Consider the following 22,893-nt stretch of genomic DNA (forward strand, 5'->3'; position numbering starts at 1 on the left):
CTTAAAGAGCACCTTGACTGGAAAGTGGACAGGCAAATTGGTGCTCACCATTGTATTCTCACTTTAAAAGACTTAAAGTAAATTACAATCTACAAATACTATGGCTGCTTTTTATAATCTATGATTATATTCAATTGATGTGTACACATATGCATATAAACTCTTTATGTGTGCTTGTCTGTGATAGGACAGAGAGGGTAGGAACTGTTATTATTTATTTAGTGTGTTTTTGTGTATGGTGTATATGTCTTAACATCTTAGTTAATTAATTTAAAATATAATTTTCTCAACATCTACTAGGTGAGGTCACTGTATTCAAGCTGGAATATAATAAAAAAATAAAAATCCTCACTTTTTACTAAAAAAGAAATAGGTAAATGAGTGCTATGTAACACTTGCAGTGGGGATATGTCGACAAACATAATTTTACATTTTTCAAAATGAACCTTGAATTGCAAATATAAGCTTAGTGTATGGAATAAAAAGACAAGGATGGGTGGAGAAGTGCAGGGCAAAGCCAAAATCATGTGTTTGCAGCTGAGGTGCTTCTGAGCTAGGGGTGTGAGTCAAAGAAAAGGACAAGGTACAGCATGACTTTGAACGAAATGCTGAAAAGCTTGGTGACTTACTTGATGTGCCCTGTTAAACATCAATAATGTTTTATGTTAAACAGCCAGGTATCAGAATAGAACTGTATTTTGAAAACCAAGTTTGATTTTGCTGAGGGTGACTAGAGGCCGAAGGGACGGAATGCTGGGGCTTCAGAATGAACAAAATGCCCCGCAATGAATGCGTTGGCCTTGGGGATTGAGGAGATCAAACATATTTGAGCACAGTTAACAGGGAAAATGACAGTGGGTGTGCAGCACATCACAGTCGGTCATGAAGGGCAGTAGGGCATCTGTGCAGAGGTAGGCAGTAACTACAGAACACTAATAAAGCAAAGCTTGGAACCTAGCATAGAGCCAGAGCCAGAGATGTAATCATAGCCTATTTAAAGAAAACCAGAACTCACTGATGTGGTGTTGCTTAATTTAGTCTTACCAAAAACTGTATTAAGGCAAAAAAAAAAATTAAAAATAGAGAAATCTAGATATCCCTACATTTAACAATAAGAAAAAAATACGTTTTCCCCAAATGAATCAACCCCATCAAATATTTAAGATGATGAACTCAAGGCTCTCAAGGGAAAGGAGAGTGAAAGAGACACAGATGTTTGAGCTCCCAGACTGTAGACTATTTATATAGAGTGTGGCCTGGGGAGACATTTTAAATGTGAAGAACTCTGGAAACCCCATCATTCTGATATTGGACAGAGCAGCTCTGAAGAAGAAGACAATATACACAAACTGAAGGAATTAATTTGGACAGTTCTTTGGGAATCAGAGCTCTCTGTCAACGACTTTAGTGGGAACATATGCATCTGGGTGTTATGAGGATCTGTCAAGGGCTTTACATAGGGGGAGGAACATTTCTCCTTACCTGGTAGGTAGCTAATTTTCTCACACTGAAAGGCATTGGTACAATAGTCAAAGATGGCATATACAAGAATACAAATACAATGTCAGCGAATCAGAGCCTCTAACAACAAACACTGTCAATAAACTAAAAAACACGTATATACTACCGCTTGGTTTTGAACAAATGAGTTAAGCTTTATTGTATCTTGGACCGTGTTTCATTTAGAATACCAAAGAATGAAGAGACAGATTAAAAAACACATAAATTTGAATGTGAAATGTAAAAGCAAACTGCAGCTTGACCAGTTATGCTTCAGAATGGATTCAAGTAATGAGCAATGAATTCTATATTCTCAGTTATAGAGATTTTTTTCGATGCTAATAAAAGACAAACTTTATGGGCAAAATAATAGCTTTAAAAGGGTGATAAAGTAAGAGTAAATTTATGAAAAAATATTTTGTCAAGATCTTCCTCATCTTATTTGGCCAGGTTAAGTCATTAGCACAGAGTCTCACATATATTAGGGCTCAGTAGACATTTATAAAATTAATAATAAATAACTGGCATTGAACTACCAATGACTTTAGGATCTATATGATACCATATATACACAGTAATATATTCAGCACTAAACAACACTAATGTTAGTGTCCATAAAGACATTAATTTCTGTTGAAGACAGTTTTCTCTAGTAGAAAACATGATCTACATTTGTAAACATGTTTATCTCTAAGTATATACCCACTTAAAATTTAATAGGCAGCATAGACTTTGATTTTTTTTATATGTACATATACCCTTTCATGAGCTAAGCATGCTAAGTTAGGGTACACTAGACCACCTTCTGAAAGGCTTTTTTTAAGCTGATAAATTCTGTGTGTATTGTAGTAGAATTCAGAATATCACTGAGATAATTCTTGGAAAATTTCCCAACAACACAGTGGGGAGTACTGAAAGGACTTTTGGAATCCAAGGAATTAGCTTGAGAGTCAGACAGTATGTAATTAGAGTCAACATGTGCAGTTTGGCTGACATCAATGGTGATTTTCCTCACTCAGAATGTCAAGATCTTATTTATTGAAATTTCCCCAAATTTTGCTGGGATATGTAAGGAAAAAAATAAAGATTTAAAGATGTGAGGGAAGCACGCACGCAGGGGGGGGGGGAGGTAGTGAAAAGACAGACATACACAAAGCAATTTGAATGTGAAATTTAAAAATGAACCCCAGTTTTGACCTGTGATTTGGAGTGGATTCGAGTAATGATGTGGAAGAACACAGGAACCCCTAAAAATTTCCCTTTTCATATGGTCTTCTTAGAGCAGATTTTGGACATTTCCCTAGCAACATTTGTCTACAGCTAAACCCAGAAGAAGTTTGACTCTGGCAGAAACAGCACTGCAAATGTCCAAGCTACTTCACAGACGTTTATGCCCACTTCTCTAATAAGGCTATTTTTCAGCTCACTGTCTTGCCTTGGGCAAGCACCAGCAGAATTAACCTGCTAGCAACCCGAGTTAGCCATCCCGAACATGGTTCCAGTGCCACAGGCAGAAATATTGAGACGGTTCTTCAAACCTCATAAAATAAAATCATAGCTTTATGGAAAGTTTAAATGATTATAGTGTAAAGGCACTGAATCTAGAAGTAAACACATTGCATATTTATTTTCCTGGATGGCAATACAAATCATCTCCAATGAGTAACTATCAACTTACATAGTTATGGATGTAAAAGAAAAAATAACTTTTCTTTTTTTCTCAGAGCATTAAGGAATGAATCGATCTCTTACAATGATAAAGCATGAAGCTGGAGAGATGAAGCAGAGGTTAAGAGCACTTACTACTCTTCCAGAGGACCTGCCTTCAGTTCCCAGAACCCTTATCTTTGGCTCACAACTACCTATAGCTCCAGTTCCGGGATATCCATGGCCCTCTTTTGACTGCTACAAACACAGGCACATATATACCGGCCCTCATGCATACACAGAACATAAAAATTGAAATTAAAATATGAAGTATAGTGATTGATTATCTTTGAATTTTTATGTAGCGTTAATTCATAAAGCATAATTTTAAGAGCTACTTAAAGGATGCTTTCTCAGGTGTTTATTATTTGTTTGAATATCTTCTTTTATACCAGAAAGCATCTGCCATGCCCAGAATCCCTGATGTTTCTGTTTAAATTGTCTTTCAAGGGGGTTAATGTACCAGAGATTTCTTGACCAGACATCAGATCTCTCCTTGTATAAAAGTAGTATATTCAGAGCAAAGGAAAAGATTAGCCCATTGAAAACACAATAACTTTATTTACACAAGGCTGATTAGCCTTTTGTCCTTTAAAATTAGTAAAATTTTGTCATTGTCTGTGGCCATCAACCAGGTCAATGAACCTGATCTCAAAATTAGTATATACAATAACAACAAAATTAGCATCATATAATAAGCATCACATATAATAAACACCTTCATATATTAAGCATCACCACATTAATGCTTCATGTGTTTGTTGTTCATGCAGGCCAACGCATCAGTGGTCATTTGTACTTTAGACTAAGCTCTCACACATTTAAGATGTACGATGAGCAACATCTCAAGATGGAACACTGGATGAAAACACTTTGAATTGAATAAAATCTCAGCAATTATTGCAGATTTAAGAGAAAATATTTCTGCTGTATTAGCCAAATTCTCATAAAAGAACAAGAAATCCCAAACTTTTGTTTTCACATATATTGAGAAAAACTTCAAAGATTTTTTCTAACAAATTATAACATTGGAAAGTATGTTGAGAAGCCAGAGAGCTGGACAAATAACAGAAAGTTCAGGGAGATGATTCCTGGGAATCCAGTTCCCATGAAACAATACATGTACATGCATGGGCATGCATGTACACATGCGCACATGCACATGGACACACACACACACACATTTGAGAGGAAAAAAAATCTACTTTGACCTTGGCTAGATGCCTTTTTGTATTACAATTAGTATTTTCTTAGCTTTTATTAATGTATATTTGTTATATAAAATGGTGGGCTTCTTTCTGACATTTTCTTGGATATATATCATGAACTTTGATCATATTCACCCCCAGTTGTCTTTTTCTGACTTCTCACATTTCCTGCTGAACTCTTTCTTCTTTTCAAACAGTCCTTCTACTTTGATATGTCATCATATCATCTATTACACATTCATAGATCCATCTAACAATTTATCAATCATCTGTCAACTTACTTGCCCATCCATCCATCCACCCACTCACCCATCAACCCACCCATCCATCCACCCATCCATGTAGGTTTTGCAAATGAGAAACAACATGCAGTCCTTGTCCTTTTGAGTGTTTAAGGAGCATGCCTGCCTTAAATTCTTGACTCTTGGGTATGTGTATCTGGTACTCAGGATGTTCCAGAGCATGACTTTCAAATGCTGGTATGTTTTAAAACTCAGAATTAAGTGTAGAAAATATTAATTCATGTTTTGCTTTCCTGCTTCTTTAAAACACATCTTTGAGGGGTGAACATGTATATTCAGGATCTGTTAGCTCCTACTTCCAGATAGCCCAGCAATATCTCCAACATTTCAGAACGTGTTAGCAACTGGACACTGTTCTAATTTACTGGGGAAAACACATTTAAAAACCAGCGTCAGAGAGTTTGTGGCTCCTTGAGAATTCTTTCCACTTTGTACAGGATGAAATTACACATTGTGATGCTATCTACATAGTATATGAAAATAGTGTTATATATAGTGTTATATAAAACCATCACTTCAGGTCTTCGCTAGTAAATTTTGCGATTATCAACCAAACTGTCTGCAAAGCATTTTGACAGAATTCTGTGGGGTTTAAAGATACAAACGGAGGAGAAAAGATTGGAGTGTACTTACCGGAGTCCTCAGTTCTGGAATGGCAGCTTGGTAGGTGAGTGGACGGCAGTCACGGGTGTTTGGCACAAGAACACAGGGCAGAAACATTGGTCCCAGGTCATCTCCATCTAGAATGTCCACTGTGAGGGTGGTAGTGGTTGTTCGCCTCTCATTCAGATTTTGTGCACGGTCCTGATGGGTGTAAAACAAAAAACAACAAACAAACAAGTAAACAACTAGAAGATGTAAATATCAGGTACAATTTAGATTTATTAATTCTTTATTTCTCTTTAAATGAATGATCAGTAACCTATTTAAACCAAGTTTGATGTGGGGAAGTGGAAGGTGAACAGTTGTACGAAAACCTAGTTCTTTTTTCTTTTTTGGTTTTTCAAGACAGTGTTTCTCCATGTAGCTAGCTCTGTGCCTTTTTTGGAACTCACTTGGTATCCCAGGATGGCCTCAAACTCACAGACATCCACCTGGCTCTGCCTCATGAGTGCTGGGATTAAAAGCATGTGCCACCACCGCCTGGCGAAAAACCTAGTTTCTTAAAAGTACATCTATAGTGGTATTTGCTCTGCTCATGACCTTGGGATATAAAGCCCGAAAGAGGTGCTTCTTGCTGTTGTGACCTCTTAAAAGGAAAGGGAGAGGGGTCAGAAGGCCCCTTCTTCCTTTTTCCTGTTTCCTGATGTGATCAAATTGCAAGGTGGATTTGCTCCTGGCCAGATCAGAGGATGACTTCCGCTGTCTACTCAGTTCTGTATTTGTGAGTGTATTTCCTTATTTTATCCTAATAAATTTCCCTAATACTCCTTAAGCAGACTCCCGTGGATTTCTTGCATTATACATCAGCACCATTAGTGTGACAGTTTAGAGCTTATCATTGTATTAGAAAGAAAATGACATGATTTTGTTAGAGGTTTCCTGTCTACTTGGGAGTTAGCTTCATTGAGTCACCCTCGAGACAGTGTGTAGAAAGAAGCCTGAGGTTGAATGAAGACTCTACTGTGGAAGCCTACAACCTGACAATGAATATAATAATTTGCCAGAGATGAACCAGAAGAAATAAAGCAATACACAACTACTAGGGGTAAGAGTTGTGATTGGCAGTAAAGTTTTCAATACATCTTTAAACATTTGAAGCAGATTTAAACTTAACTTAGCTTTTTAAATTGGTATGACATGGACTTTCCAGAATATGCCACTTAAATTAAAAATCTTGCAGACAATTTACTGACTATAATTTTTGTGATTGTGGACGAGGGCATGGTATACAAAAGACCAAAAGTCTAAATCATTTTGAGATATCTTTAGTCTCCTTCTTCTCCTTCTCCTTCTCCTTCTACTTCTCCTCCTCCTCCTCCTTCTTCTCTTTCTCCTCCTCTTCCTCTTCCTTCTCCTTCTTCTTCCTCTTCTTCTCCTTCTTATTCTTCTCTTCTTCCCCTTATTTTACTCTTCCTCCTCCTCTTCTTCTCCCTCCCTCCTCGTCACCTCCTTCTTTTTGTTTGTATTTTGAGGCAGGATTCTCTGTGTAGTGGCCCTGGATGCCTTGGAACTCGATTTGTAGACCAGAATGGCCTTGAGCTCACAGAGATCCACTTGCCTCTGCCTCTGGAGTGCTGGGATTAAAGGTGTGTGCCACCATGCCCTGCTTCATTAGTCTTCTTAAAACTAATTTATCAATGTATGATTCTGACCTAAAATCTTTGTTACTATGACATAAAACTTTTGGAATAGATTAACAGTAGATTACTTGCTTCCACCTTCCCCAGAGCTAAAATGGTGTCAGATACAATATGAGGCCTATAGCAGAGATCCTGCACTTGACTACAGCCTACCACTCCCTGGATCTCCCCACCGATATGCCAGGTAAATGCCTTGATTTATGTCATTTTGTTGTGACTATAAAAGTCCATGTGACCTTCCCTACAGTGGATTATGTTATCAGAGAAGCCTGAATGGCTGCTTCCAGGTCACAGTCTGCCTTCCGCATTAAACTCAGAATAAATTATATCCTGTTTCTTTGTTACAAAAGCTGTGCTTTGTACATCACTGGGAATAACTCAGAGTACCCATTCCCACGTCAGCATCTTTGTTTTACTAACTTGTTTTACTAGTATAAAAACTTGGCTATAAAGAAGCATCTTGGGTGGTTTTGGGTTTGCTCAGCAAGCCTGGAACTTCATGGGCATGTGTCTCTGCCTTTAGACCTCTGATCTACTTGAACCTTGTAAAATCCAGATGGCCTAAAATAAAGATCTATTTTGCTCTTCCTAGAACACTTACTCCAGGAGCCTTGCAATTTCAATTCCTTCTCTGCTCCTGTGAGATGGAAGTCTTTTCTACATCCCTCTAGCCTAAGCTTGCTCCCTTCCAATGGCCCAGAAACCATTGCCTTGTAATATTATGCTTAAGGAATTTGAGTTTTCTACTCATTATCCATGGGAGGATAGGAATAGAACATTCTAAAAGACTTGGTCTGAATTCTAAAATTTCTTATTGTCATATGCATAAAAGAGTTTATTTTTCCCATGAAAAGGACCATTATTAAGTATATGCTTTCCAACTTCCTGCCTCAACTCCCCCCCCCCACACACATGCCAACTACCCTCTAGCCCTTGTGATATGGACTTTTTTCTTTTTTGCTTTAACAATACCCTTTAATAGACCATCCTGACCCTATTTAATTTTACTTTGAAAATTCATTGCTACTAACCAATATTCAAGTTTATTAATTTTCCCCAGTGGCTACTTAATGTCTTTTTTTCTGTTAATATATCCACAAGAACACTCTGCATTTAGTCATAATGTCTCTTAACAAGTTTTCAGTTTTTTGTTGATCTTGGCAGTATTTAGTACTAAAGTTATATATTTTGCACAATGTCTTTAAATGTCTGTTATGGGATTTGGGAAGGAAAACTGAAGAGGTAAAGTCACCCTTTCATCACAGTTTGTCAAGGCTGTATTTATTAATAAGACTGTAATTTTCATTACATAGTAAATGCTGTATTTGTCAGGTTTCTTTCTCACATAAGGAATGGGAAATGACTTCATTAGAAAGCTACTGTTTATCCAAGGAATGTTTGTTGAGGGCATACAAGGAAGAAACTTTAGATGAATCAGTTCCTCCTGAGGTATCCACTGAGGATGGTGGTGGTGGCATCACCACCCTGGGGAGCTATCCTGGAGAACACACTTCTGTGTGCTCTGTTCCCACATCAGTATCTGGCCAGCTGGCAGTGTGGCACAAGTTACAGGGAAAAGAGCACTGTCAACTGTGAGTGATAGAAAGAAAGAAAATCATCTGCATACATTTTATCTAATTTCAGTAGGTGTGTTTCACTCACTGAAAGGAGAGGATGCAACACAGGAACTCAGAAGAAAAGCTCTTTCATTACCTGTCCTAATTTACACTTTTGACTTTTCTTTTCCTCCTTAAAAATAAGGTGTCTTCACATTTTATTTTAAAATGGGACATTTCATTAACTGAGAGGACTGTAATTACTATTGACAGAAATAGTACTTTAAAGCATTTTCTGAGTTTAACGACTACTCTATAACCTGAATCATGTGTCATCCAAATTTGCACGAGACAGTTCTCATCACAGTGATGCTGAATAACTGGTTGATAAAGGATAACGGCTGTCACAGGAACAGAAAGCTCACACAAATAGGAACTAGAGATCTCCTATTCCACATGAAGACAAAGGGAAGGCCATGTGAACGCATAACAAGAAAGCAGCCATCTTTAATAAGGAAAGAGCTTTCCCCACCCCTGAAACAAGCCCTGGGCAATGGCAATTTTGATCTAGAGTTTTAGACTCCAAACGACTAATAAAATAAATTTCTATTGTACAAGGTATCCATTCTGTGGTGTTTGTTATTGAAGCCAAGATGGCTAACATAACTGATTAATTTCTATTTCCTCAACTTGTATTGTTATTTTCTATATCATATCTATTTCCTAACACTATGTATTTGTTAATGTTAACATGACTCAGAAAAGCATGATACCCTTGAGAGTGATGGAGTGTATCTGACATACGTTGGGTTATAGCTCAGAGGGGTAGGATACGGGAAAATCATTCACTACCAAAGCCACGGTAGGCTTATATTCTCTGGGTTCTTGTCTCATGAATTCAAAGAATGAGATTCAGAGACCAAAGATGAGTGAGTCTCAAAAGAAAACTTTATTATAGAGTTATAGGTAGGAGTTTAAGAGAAAGACAACTGAGCCCCTTTCAGTAGAAGTGGGTACCCAGAAATGGGAAACCACTGAGTTGTTTGAAGAGTTTCATGGGACTTGAGGCAGAAACTGGGGTGAAGTATGGAACAGGGAAGCAGGTGACCTGGTTCATTCAGTCTGTCCATCCATGAGGTATCCCAATGGCTGTCTGTTTCTATCATGTCTTCACATGTAGCTTCTGGTCAGAGGTGTTGATTTAGGGGAAGGTATGGCATAAATCAGATCCCTCTTACAGCATTTCTACTTTTTGATCCTGACAGTAGCATTTCTAGCTTTTGACCCTGACAGAACTGCTGCTGACAGAACCAAGGACCTTTCTGACTACTAACAAAGACCAGAGTAAAAACTATTTGCTTTTTGCATTCCTGTCCTGAAACTGACATAAATTACCCTAAAGCACGATCAGTTTGCTTCTCCTTTTCAAATCAAAAGCTTTTATTATTGTCCTTAAAAATGAATCATCCAAAAACCTTTAGGTTTAGCTAATTGTAGGTATTATAAGTTCTCATTAGCAAACATATAGAAATTTAAAAAATGGGCATGTATCTTCAACACATAATTATACATCAAAGGCAAAAATCTTATCATGAACTAACAAAGACCAGAATGAAGGTGAAAAAACACCCATAGACAAGATAAAGAAATGTGAGGAATGGCTGTGCCAAGGAGTGTACTCATATCTCCAAACCCCAGTTTGGGAAACAGGTCCACACATCTTCTGGACCCCCGATGCAGTTTGGAAAGCTGAATTCCCCCAGCCTTTACATTCTCATTACCCTCCTCTTTCCACACAGCTACCAAGATTCCATGTCCTGTGATACCAACAAAAACTCAGGGAGAATCCAAATGAATAACAACGAAAACTCATTGTAACTACAGACCATGGCGGGATTGGTGTGACTAGACTTCCGGTCCAAGCTTATGGGTGATCACACAGACTGGCTCCCAAGTCCTTAGCACCTCACTCAGGGTTTCAATACTCTCATTCTGTACAAACTTGCAGAATCACATGGTAGCACAATCCCTCTCAAATCCTAGGCAACTCAGTTTCTGAATGAAATTATCACCAAACAACATGATGAAAAAAACCACATGGTCAATAAAATGATACCTTTTTTTTTTCCAAAACAAGGTATGCGCCTAGTATAATCTCAAGCAAAATTACCTTAGACAAGTAGCTCAGGTATAGCTCATTATCATACCCACTCCATTTAAAAACCATACCTTCAAATTTTTAACCTGTAATTTTAAGGAATGTAACATGTTGGATATTAGACAATATGTGGTACTTTACCTCCTCCATTCCCAATGAAAGTACTTCTTGTGAACTATTTTAATTCCTTGGACTTCTTTAATTGAACTCGTGAAAACACTACCTCTTTTATCACTTAGTACCTCTAGTCTCTTTAGCAGGATATTGCATAAATAATGATTTTATGAGATGGAGCCAGGGAGATGAAGAGTCTAGCAAATATCATGAAATTATATGAACTTCATTTAAATAAATTTGAAGCAGAAATGCTTATTTTATTTTTGAAGCCATGTCACAGGTTCTTTGGTTACATGTCTAGCATTTAAACAACCACTATAAAGTAACTCAGCAAATGGCTGGGAACACCTAAGAGACCCTTTAAAAACACATGCATTAAGTACCATGCCTCCACTATCAGGTGTTTGCTTAGGAGAAAGTGTAGCATAGCTCAATTGACTCTGAGAACTTGGCCACAATCAATTCCCTGCAACCACAGTGGAGCCTGTGGTTGCTTCTAAGCAGGCAAGGATGGAGCAGCTCTAATAGAGATTTTAAAATCAAGCTAAGGAATTAATCTAAGAATACAAACATCTTCAGCATTGCCTTAGTTTAAAGTATTTTAGACATGGGTCCTTAATTTTTCTTAAAGGTGATTTTTGTTCATTTGACACAGTTACATGTTGTTCTTTTTTTAAAAATATTTTTATAATTAACTTAATTTCACATATCAGCCATGGATTCCCCCGTCGTCCCTCCTCCCACCCCCAAGCTCTCCACCCAATCCACCCCCCCAATTCCCACCTCCTCCAAGGCAAGGTCTCCCCTGGGGAGTCAGCCCAGCCTAGCAGACTTAGCCTAGGTAGTTCCAGTCCCCTCCTTCCTACACCAAGGCTGAGCAAAGTGTCCCTCCCAGCATAGGCCCCAGGCTCCAAAAAGCCAGCCCATGCACCCAGGACAGGTTCTTAAGCTTCATTCATACCAATAGATGGAAACATATTGTATTATAGTTCCATGTGTCTGGATATCCATAAATACATTCTTCTTTGAGCCATTAACCTATAATACTGTTTTACCTCAAAACTCCCTAGAAGCTATCAAGGAAAAATCAGCGGGGTTTAAATTCATGCACACTGCACAATTAGACAGGAAAAAGAAGCCACTGAGGTTGCAGAAGTGACCTTACATACCCATGAAATGAAGGTACTTTGCATTCATTGTCTGATGTGTGGTTGTTGCTATTGGTAGTAGCCAAAGAGCAGAAGTTCCTGAGCTGCCCGACATAGCTGCTGAGACCCAAACTCTCTTAATCACCAATCTAGCCTCTCAGTCCTACCCTCAGATTTTAATCATAAACTTCTGAGGTGGAATTCAGAAAAAAAAAATGCCTTTTCACATGTTTCAAGGTGACACCACTGTAACTATTTTGTGTATAGTACTTGAGAAATACCTCAGTCTGAGCAGAGACCAGCTTTTGTAGTGTGGTTAGCACATCAGACTTAGATGAAGAGCAGAGTGAACAGGAGCAACCCCCAACCCCCTTTTCCTCCATCTACAAACAGAATGTGTCCACCAAGGGCAAGGGTGCTCAGTTGAGGACTTATGCACACTCCAACCTCAGGAAATCACCACCCCTGTTCAGAGGCACACTTTGCTTTAGAAGCTCCAGAACAAGAGAAGCCAAGCACTCACGTTAGCCTGGATGATGACGTAGTAGCGAGTCTTATCCTCATAGTTGAGTCGTTTCCTCAGCACCACATTTCCCGTCAACATGAGTGGGATTTCAAAGGTGTCGTTGGATGTCTGCAAACGTTAAATGTACAAACTTCAGACCAGTTGTATACATGAACTGTGTAGCTTGACCTTGTGGTCCAGTCCTCTCCAACACTAGGGCTAGCAGGTTTATAGTTTGAGAATAAAGCATGAGTGTTGACTTCAGTCCTGTCACTCTTATTTATCAAAGTGATTGATGGTTATCTCCGAGTTCCCTCAAAGTCCTTTGAATATGATGACTTTCCATAGTTTTTCATGTATTATTAGATCCATAAATCTAGACTGGCTCTTAACCAAGTCTATGAACATGAAAGAAAAAACTTAACTTAATATCTTATTATCTTTGCCATTTGGTTTTGCACGAAAGAGTTCAAATGTTTTCAATTTATAATTTCTACTGAATTTCATTTTTCAACACTAGTATTTACTTTGTATTTGAAGTATTTTTTCACTAAAAAAGGGTATATTATTATAAACTAATATGGGAGCCAGTGAAATGCCTCGGTAGGTAAATGCTTGTAGCCACACCTGGAGACCAGACCAACCTGGACTCACATGGTTCACATGATGGAAGAAGGGAACTGATTTCCTCTTGTCACTCACTTCACTTACACATACACACACACACACACACACACACACACACACACACACACACACACACACAAACAATATAATAAAAAAGGTTTAAAGGAAAAGTCCAAGAAGATGACTCAGAGGTTAAGGGCTCCTGATATCAAGCCAAGCCTCAGGGACCTGACTTTGATGCCTGGAACAGAGTCCCTGAAATCGTCTTCTGACTCACATACATACACATAACAAATAAACAAAAAAGAACATAATTATAAAACAACTGCAATAGAATAATCTTGGATGTGGCTTGATATGTTAGACTTTGCAACTTCTGGCTATGCACCCAGCTTTTCCCAGCAGAAACATTCAGGGAAAAGGACAACCTCTGGGAATGCTCAGAATCCCTGCTCTGTTTGTCAGCCCTCACAGGAGGGGAGAACATCACAGCCTAGGGTCTTTCTTATCCTTAGAAGGCTTCTGTGGCTCTAGTTGCCACTGTGGAGAAGGATCGGCAATTTCCTCAGGAACTGTATCAGTTCCCTCTATTTCTGCCCCTGCGACTGATTCTCGAGGGCTTGATTTGTGACTCTGTGTTGAGCAGTTTCTTTGGTATGGGTTAAAGAAAGCAGCTTCTGCAGGGAGAGTCAGCCTATCAGGGCTCAGGAAACCCACGAGACTAACCTGCCTGCCCAGAGTCTGCCTAAGCAGCAAATACCTAGTTGAAAAGAAGACTCATCATGGTGTAGCTCCTGCAGGTCAGGAACCAGGCTCCAGTTTTTTGGCTTTCCTGAGTCCTCATCCATGCTGGTTTGGGGAAGTTTTCAGAGATGCAGCTGTTTCAGTCAGCCATACTATAAGTCACCCCTCACCTGTTCACCCAAGCTGAGCTTGAGTGAAATCATCTCTTTGGCCTGTGAATAGTCAGTTAGTGCTGAATATAAATAGATTCCTCATGGAAGGTCAGCCGTGAGCAAGGGAAGGATTATTTGGCTTGGATCAACCATAGAACGTTCCAAAGAAAGGAAGAAGAGAAAGAGGATGAGGATGATTAGGAGAAAGAACAGGAGGTGAGGAAGGCAAGAGGAAGTCCCTTCCCTTCACTCAGCATCAGTGTGGTCATAATTCACTACAGCAGTGACATAATCTAAGTGTCTATTCAGCTATGATGAAGAAAGGCTTACCAATACTGCAAATTATGCTGAAAAACATATTAGTGTGTTAGTCTAAGGTTATTACATTTCAGTGACTCAATAGCTATAGAGACAGGTTTTCAGTAAACATGAACTTATATACACATATACACATACATGCATACACACATAAACAAATACACACACACAATGAATACACATTTACACGCACACACACCCTCATATACATACACAATACATACACACACACACACACACACACACACACACACACACACACACCACCTTCAGATGCTTCACCTAAAGCTTCCTCATCCCTGGACTCAGAATTCAAAGCTTAGCTATTCCACATATTTGTGCTTCTGGGGAGGTGATGTCTCTAAGTAGCATGATTCTTGACTAATTCAATTCAGCCACAGTAATGCCATTTTTTTTCAACAATTTTTTTGTTTTTTATATGCCATTCAATCCTGGGCAACGAAGAAGACACTCTCTTAAATAGAAAGAGAGTGATGAGTGATACAAAAACAAATTTCCTCTCCTGCTTTGGGATGTTGTCAGGAGATGAGACCTGAACCTCCACAGCCAATTAGTGAGAATTACTGAAGCTATTTAGAAGTTGTTAACATGCTAACAAAGTCTGAGGGTAAAATTGGAGTTTGAGTTTTGTCTGTGAGGTTTTAGACACATCCAGATGTTTACCATGCTTTTGGGGGATGATAAATCATGTTTTGGGTTGGACATCTTTATTTCTGGTTTCTAACTTTCACAAAAGGAGACCTTTGCCTCTTGATGATTTCTGTCTCTGCCTACTGTGGTCTTTGTATCTTCCCATGTGGACTGTGGCTCCCTACGCTTGCCATCTGTTCCTGTTTTTTAAAACTGCCTAAGCAATATATCCCTTGTTTCTCCTCATAGTTAAATGTCTGATACCTTACTCTGAAACCTTCTTTGTCTGCTCATTTCAGATTAAGACTTTGATGTGATGATATATTATTCTTTTTCCCAAAGAAAGCATTTGTATTTTTGTTTTACCTCACAGATTCTTCATGGCCCGAGACTGGAAAAGCAACTCTTCCATCAACATAACTTAATAACATCTGTAATCTTTCCCCATTGTTGTTACTAACAGTTTTCATTAAAATTTTGTAGACATTACAAACAATGACATTATTAGCCATGTTATTGCCATTAAAATCCTTTTCAATTGAATTTAATTCCTGTAGCTATATCTAACTATCACATATATGAGATTTTTGCTTTTTATTTGTTTTATCAATACTTGCATTTCAAAAAACAAAAGGGAAAGTATTTGCTTTATAATCAAGCTGCTTCAGAATGCCATTAATTGTTTAATTAAACAAGTAGTTTTTGAGCATAAATTTGTTTTCTAAACTTCAGAATTCTAATAAAAGTTTTAGAAACAAAGTAAAGGCTGTATATTCAGGATACTCTTTCTTATTCCTCCCTCCCTCCCTTCCTTCCTTTCTTCCTTCCTTCCATTTAGAAGCATATTTGACTAAATCAACTCTAAAGAAATGCCTTAATTAGCGAGGTTTGGTAAGCAAACACTGTTTTAATGTGTTACAATTGGGCTGTGAGGGAACTGGGAACACACACTTCATTTACAGTGCCTGAGGAGGACAGAAGAGGTGGACATCAGACCTCAGTTTCTGGTATCTGCCACCTTGAGTGTCATAGAACATTAGGTGACCTGATTGATGCTGATGGACATGGTAAAGAATCTACTTGAGAAGCAGTGAGCACGGAGGTGACAGGAGTGACCCCTATGGCACTCGATCTGTTCACTGATTCTTTGCTCAGAGGTTTGGCCCAGAAAGAAAGAATTGTGGAGATAGAACCACACCCAACCCAAAGCAGTGTTATATTTGTGAGGCAAAGCCACTGCCTCTCTATCAGCTTTAGGATCTTCTCTGTAAGCACAAAGAGTGTTGGAAACTTCAATGTTTACCTCCCGCTCTATATTAAAGAAGAAAATCCTGCTGAAAAATCTGTTAATGCCCACTGGTTCAAAACATCTGCCCAGCACTCACAGAGGTACACACTTAAGTACCTGACACTTCAGTAACTTCAGAGTTATCAGACAAAAGGTCATCCTCTATTTAAGATAGATCAAACAATTATGTCACCACTCTGGAAAGATACCAATGATGGCAGGAAGGGCAGGTAGAATTCCTAGCCCATGTCTACACACCCTTGCGAGAAGGGAGGGGGAGGGCTACTGCCATTCCAGAAACTCTGTTCTCAGGGCTGACCCAACCCCATGAACTTAGGTGCCATGGCAACCGAGCTGAATATCTCCATGGAAACAGGTGCTCTGGAAGCAGGAGGTACCTAGCCTTCCTCTGCCCACTGTTTAGAGCTCTGGACATTCATCTTTTCTAAAGATAAATAATAGATTATATGATACTCTTCTACATGTGTAATATTAAAAAATCATTTGTTATATCCCCATTTGTATTTATGTTAGAAATACAGGAGGGAAGCCCCCACAAAGACAGGGACACACACTTGCACCTAGATCCCCTTGACATCTACGAGCAGCTGAGCACAGGTGTGCCTAGGAGGACCAGTAACTGAAGTGCTAAGGAAGGCAAGGAATACCCCAGCTCTTAGAAGCTTTTTCTTACTAACCTCACAAATGTTTTAAAAGCTCTCCCCACACCCCAACCATTACTGCCTGATAGGGACATAATGGAATGGTGGTACCCTCATAAAATTTTCTTCTACCCAGAGCATCATCATTCTTTCTCTTGTATATAAAGTGAATGGACATCGCAGAGTCCACTGTCTTTACTAAGTTTATTTCTAACAGAAGACACAGCCCAGGACAGATTTGAAGAGTCAAAGTCTCTAGTTACAATAACAGTTGCGACACAGCAGGTCTCAGCATGTCGGTACAGATCCTCGGTGGAACTGGAGAGGCTGAAGGGATGCTGAACTGCTCTCGGTTGTTCAGATTTTAAAAGAAGCAGTCATGGCTGCTATCACACTACGTTTTAGGAAAACTGGGGTGGTCCAAAACAAACACAAGGCAAAGTACTCATTTACTGAAAACATGACTCCTATGTGGCCCAATTCACCAATTCACATACATACCGCCTTTAACTGGGGAGAGAAACAAAGCCAAGATATTCTAAAGGGGAGAGAGAGAGAGAGAGAGAGAGAGAGAGAGAGAGAGAGAGAGAGAGAGAGAGAGAGAGAGAGAGAATGAGGTACATTTTCTTATTTTTTAATTAACCAAGGGAAGGCTGCCATCAGCATTACCCTGAGACACTTCAAGTCTGATAGAGGTCCTGGAATATTCATCAACAGAAACACAGAGGCACTAATTCCAAGATAATAATATATCTGATGAGGGCAAGGAAGGAAATACTGGAAAGAGGCTCGAGAGCAAAGGAGAAATTGAGAGTTGACTCTAAACCACACTTTCATAAAGCTCACTACTAGCAGATCAACTGAGAAAAGCACACACTGAATGGGATGGGAGCTGTGCTCACAGGAAAATTTGCAGCTGGAGTTCCAACAACATGGGCAGAATCAAGGGTACCTTTACCATATAGGACTCACTATGCTCAAGATGGACTCCATAGCAACCTGTCATAACTGAGAGGGAGATGTCAGCCTCATTTACAGGGACAATCAAATAAGCAGTATTATACTCAACACACAAAGTATTTATTCAATTATACAAATAGTCTATTATGACAGTTCCTGTGCTAAATGCATAAAGTGCTCACAACAAATAAAAAATGGGAAATCATCTTTGTATAGTATGCAAAGAAATTAAGACCCATGAAACACGGAGCATTTAGACACAAAGAATACAATACTTAAATTGTTTTCAAACATAAAAACAGATCATAGAAAAGGGTTAACAACAGGTTGGACTTGCCTGAAAAATGTAGCAGCCTTGAACACAGATCAATAGTTTGTAAACAAAAGATGAAAATATATTAGAAATGAATGAATGGAGCCCATGAACCCATGGAAAGACATCAAAATGCCTGGCATTCCTGTAACTAGGGCCACAGAGGAGGAAGAGTTACAGGGGAGTCAGAGAAACCAGTGTGTTAAACAGACAATGGCTGATTTAATTTAGGGATGCTATACACTCATTTCAAACAATGATCCTAAAAGAAGTTAACTATAAAGGAATAATTGAAATGCAAACATCACATCATTAAGCACTGAAATTAAATGAAAAAAAACCCCTGAAAGTATATATATATATGTGTGTGTGTGTGTGTGTGTGTGTGTGTGTGTGTGTGTGTAAGAGAGAGAGAGAGAGAGAGAGAGAGAGAGAGAGAGAGAGAGAGAGAGAGAGAGAGAGAGAGAGAGAGAGACAGCACATGCCGGAAACACAACTATATATGTGAATACTTCTCATATCAGAAGCATGGAATAAAGATGGAATAAAGTGATTGCACATGGTCAGAAGATTTGTACTCCTCCATTATACTGTGCTGATCCATAGGAAGGGGAAACTGGCATAAGTTGGAAAGCAATAGAGTCCAGACATACCATGCATGCACACTCAATGCCTCAGAGGTAGGAGTGGTACAGCCCAACACCAGAAGATTACTGTCATATTGGAAATCACACATTTCTCATGAAGGCAAAAAAAAATTTAGTGTGAAATTTCATAATATTTCCATTTGGGCTCAAAAATGTCTTAAGAGGATGTGTGGACAAATCTCTTGAGTGTGTGAGTTGAATTGGGTTCCATTTCACAAATACCTGATGCCAGGATTAAAAATATGACTTGAGGTATCAAGTGAAAGAGAACAAGCCAATTTGTATATTTTCTCCTGTGCTGTGTAGCATGGGACTAATTTGAAATTATAGTTGTTTGGACATTTAGAAATAAGCAGATTGTTATAATGATATTTATTAATAGCTAGAGGATTCACAGCGGCAGAAAATAAAATCACCGGGCAGCTCTGCCACAGATCTCGCAACAGAATGTTGCGGGCAACACTAAATGTGTAGGATGATTAAAGGCAGGTTCTCTACAGTATGCCCTGGGGATCCTGGGAGATGGCTCAGTGAGTAAAGTGCTTGCCATAAAAGCGTGAAGAACTGAGTTCAAATCCCCAGAACCCATTTGAAACCAGATGCAGCAACACAGGCTTGTAACCCCCCCCCCCATGTGTCTGCGGTGAGCTAGGAGGGAGAGGCAGAACACCTCGGAGCTCCAGGGTTAGCTTCCTAAAGTATACATTGGTGAATAAGAGACAGTGCCTCAGACATGATGGGAGGTGAGACCCCACACCCAAGATTCTCTCCCGATCTCCACATGTGTGCCTGGCACACTTATGTGTACATGCGAGAGCGCACGCGCATGCGTGAGCACACACACACACACACACACACACACACACACACACACCCCTGGTGAACACAGTATATCAAGCTCAGAGTTTTCACAACATTTTAATATTTTGCCCCAATGAACAGGACCTCAGCCTGGGCACGTTCTGCAGTTATCGACAGTAGTAGGGCTGCCAATGGTGACAGTTGAGTTTCTTTGTAATTTTGAGACTCTGTAACTGAATGATTTATCCATCTGTAGGGTGTAAGAGGCAGATAATTGATCTTAGTAGCAGAACAGCTAATCCCTGAAAGGGAAAGCGGTCAAAGAGGAGATTTTCACTGCGAGGCAGGAACTTGGCTTCCCAGAACTTCTGAAGGGCAGCTTCTGAGTCACTCACAGCTGTCTCAAGCTGCAACTAAACCTTGGACGTTCTTTTCAATGCAATAAATATTTCTTTAAAATGCATGGGTTGGCTCTTCGGTGCTAGCTGTGTTCTGTTTTGACAGCTGGATCCCGAAGACTAGGGAAAGACTGACGGCTAAGCTGGAACAGTGCCATGCACATAGTTATTTAGGAAAACCCACAGAAGAAACAGCAAATGGCTTGGAAAAGCAATGTGCATGTGGTCTTCCTTCTGCTGAAGGGAAGGCGTTGCTCTCACCCTTGACTGGTCAGATGCATGCTCCTCACACTATCCTGCGCACCACTTCACAGCGACTGATCGTTTCCAGGTTCCCCATCGCCTGGCTTCATGCCCTATGCCTACACACCTGTTCAGAGGTTCCTTTTTAGGGGAAACAAAAACCAACTCCACATTTTCAAAGCCTTCCCTTGACCTCGTTGTTATCTTCCCGAGATTTTGTTGTTATGTATTTAGGTTTCAAAATGGGTCACCAACAGCCACCTCATTAGCACACAATGAAAAGCCCACTCCTCTGAAATGAGGCTTTGTATTCCCAAACTAGAGAAAGACATTTTTTACCTCAAGACCTGGTTTTCTCTCCTGAACTACCTAATCTGAGAGAAGAAAGCCCACAGGGAAGATGCTCCCAATTACTTATCCAATACCCACTGGTCAGCTCTGAAATCATCTAAGTATAAGTAACATTATATGGACTGAAGGACTGAGCAGGTTGTAATTATATTTAGGAACATAAATATACATGTGTATATGTATGTGTGTGTTTGCAGGTGTGTGTAATAAGAACTAAAAAGGGGGCATGAAATTTGAGAGAGAACAGGGTAGGGAAATGGGAGGGGGAGAAGACAGAAAAGGGAAAGGGAAATTGCGCATTCTATTTTAATTTAGAAACATATAAAATATTTTTTAAAAATGCAAACTTGTGGACACTTAGTGTGTGTCATTCATTTAATTTTCATAAAACATGATAGCTGGACCTCAACTTGAGTCTGCACTCTGCAGGCCCAAACATTTATTCCTGTTTCTTCTTGTTTGCATAAAGCTTTGTAAGGAGTACAGGTCTGAGCAACGGGGAAGTGATGTTAACTGCACTGCATTTTATACTCTTAATACAATTATGAAGGAGAAGTGTGGTGTCAGAAACATACAGGAGAAGTAGTTTTTACTCTGCTTAGGGAAACCCAGTATATGGATTTATGAATCAGGAGTTATGAATAAGTACTCTGGTTGGGTTTTGCTTTCCTTCCTTGTTTCCCCGTCCCCCTTTCTTCTTTTTATTGAAAATAGACTCTTCTATCATACAATACATGTTGACAACAGTTTCCCCCCATCCACTCCTTTCAGCTTCCCCCGCCCAGTTCTCCACTCCCCCAGCTTCCCTTCAGAAAAGAGCATGCCTCTTAGAGACAGTAACCAAACACACACACACACACACACACACACACACACACACCAAGATGCAATGAGACAAGGCAAAAGCCCTCATAGCGAGGCTGAACAATCAGAGGAAAAGAGTCCCAAGGGCAAGCAAAGAGGCAGAGACATGCCCACCCCCACTGTCAGAAGTCCCTCCAAACATCAAGCCAACAACCATAACATGTACGCAGAGGACCTAGCACAGACCCACGCAGGCCCTGTGCATGCTTGCTGCCTCAGTCTCTGTGGGAGCCCGCGGGAGCCCTGCTTAGTTGGTTTTGTGTGAGCCCTGCTTAGTTGGTTCTGTGTGCCATGCTCATCTGGACTTTCCAGTTAAAGAATTCCAAAATTATATAACAAGTCACTTGAAACAAATCATTTCATGGCTGAAACCATTAGAAAATCAACACAGATATCCTCTGGTTTAAAACAACAAACAGACCCTCCTCCCAAACCACAGAGGCCATTGCTAGAAGCTGTGCCTTGCTGTGTATTAGGTCCATGGTGGTCCAGATGGGGCATTAGGGCCATTGTATACCAGAGACACACTTACTGTGTTTTCTGGGTATGATGGTAGCAGTGAGATTATTTGCATACCTTCTAAGCTGGGCCCTATCTTGTCTGTGTTATTCTGTACTATCACTGGTGATTCATTTAGAAGGTTCTGGAGTTCCATGTAATGGAAATTTAGTAAAAAAAAAAAAAAAAAAGTGCTTTATTGCATTATTTCTATTTCCAAAATAACCTTTTATAAAAGAGCTATCAATATTAAGAATAGTGCAACTAGGGGATAATTTAATAATTGTATCAGCTAAAGCAACTACCTATTGCATGCCTCACAACAAACACAGACATGAGTACCTACCGGATCTTCTGGGTTGTACTGAATGACGTACTCTATCTGTCCATTGGGGCCATCATCAATGTCTGTAGCTCCATTGTCTCCTGAGAATCCTGTGAAGATTGTGGTGCCAACCGGAGTGAGCTGAAAAGAAAAAATGAAAAAAAAAAACTGTTTGTTTTCCTTTGATCATCTGTACAAGACTTCCAGATTAAAAACGTCTCTTCACGACCCAGAGGAAGAGAGAATTCAGCTGCTCAAATCACAGACTCGTAGTACTAAGGATAAATAGGTAAATCTGTGCAGTCTTCACACAAGAGTCCTTACATGTGTGAAGTTTACAACGTCAAGATCGTGATTGGATAAAGAAACAGAAAGTTCAGAGGAAAGCATATTTGGACCATTTTGATTCCATCAGCAACTCAGCACCTGTGGAGAAAAATGCATCTGTTTCTTTTCTTAAAAAAATTTAATGCGTTATTTGCAAGCTAGAATTTAAATTGAAATTGGGGTTTTTATTTTAAAATAAGAAGTCATTTCAGAGAGTCAG

The 22,893-nt window shown here is 39.4% G+C and overlaps 1 protein-coding gene across 9 annotated transcripts in view; it reads right to left on the reverse strand.

Annotated features, from left to right (window-relative positions):
* Pcdh15 (protocadherin related 15) overlaps positions 1–22,893 on the reverse strand; it is a 1,398,279-nt gene that overhangs the window by 368,258 nt on the left and 1,007,128 nt on the right. For all 9 annotated transcript variants that reach the window (XM_037199986.1, XM_037199987.1, XM_037199980.1 and 6 more), the window contains 3 exons: positions 22,368–22,487; positions 12,523–12,633; positions 5,351–5,521 (listed from right to left, as the gene is read on the reverse strand). In XM_037199986.1, the coding sequence (XP_037055881.1) occupies positions 5,351–5,521; positions 12,523–12,633; positions 22,368–22,487 (402 nt within the window). The remainder of the gene's footprint in view (positions 1–5,350; positions 5,522–12,522; positions 12,634–22,367; positions 22,488–22,893) is intronic.

This window comes from Peromyscus leucopus, chromosome 16_21, assembly GCF_004664715.2.
Source record: "Peromyscus leucopus breed LL Stock chromosome 16_21, UCI_PerLeu_2.1, whole genome shotgun sequence".
In the NCBI taxonomy this organism is placed as follows: domain Eukaryota; kingdom Metazoa; phylum Chordata; class Mammalia; order Rodentia; family Cricetidae; genus Peromyscus; species Peromyscus leucopus.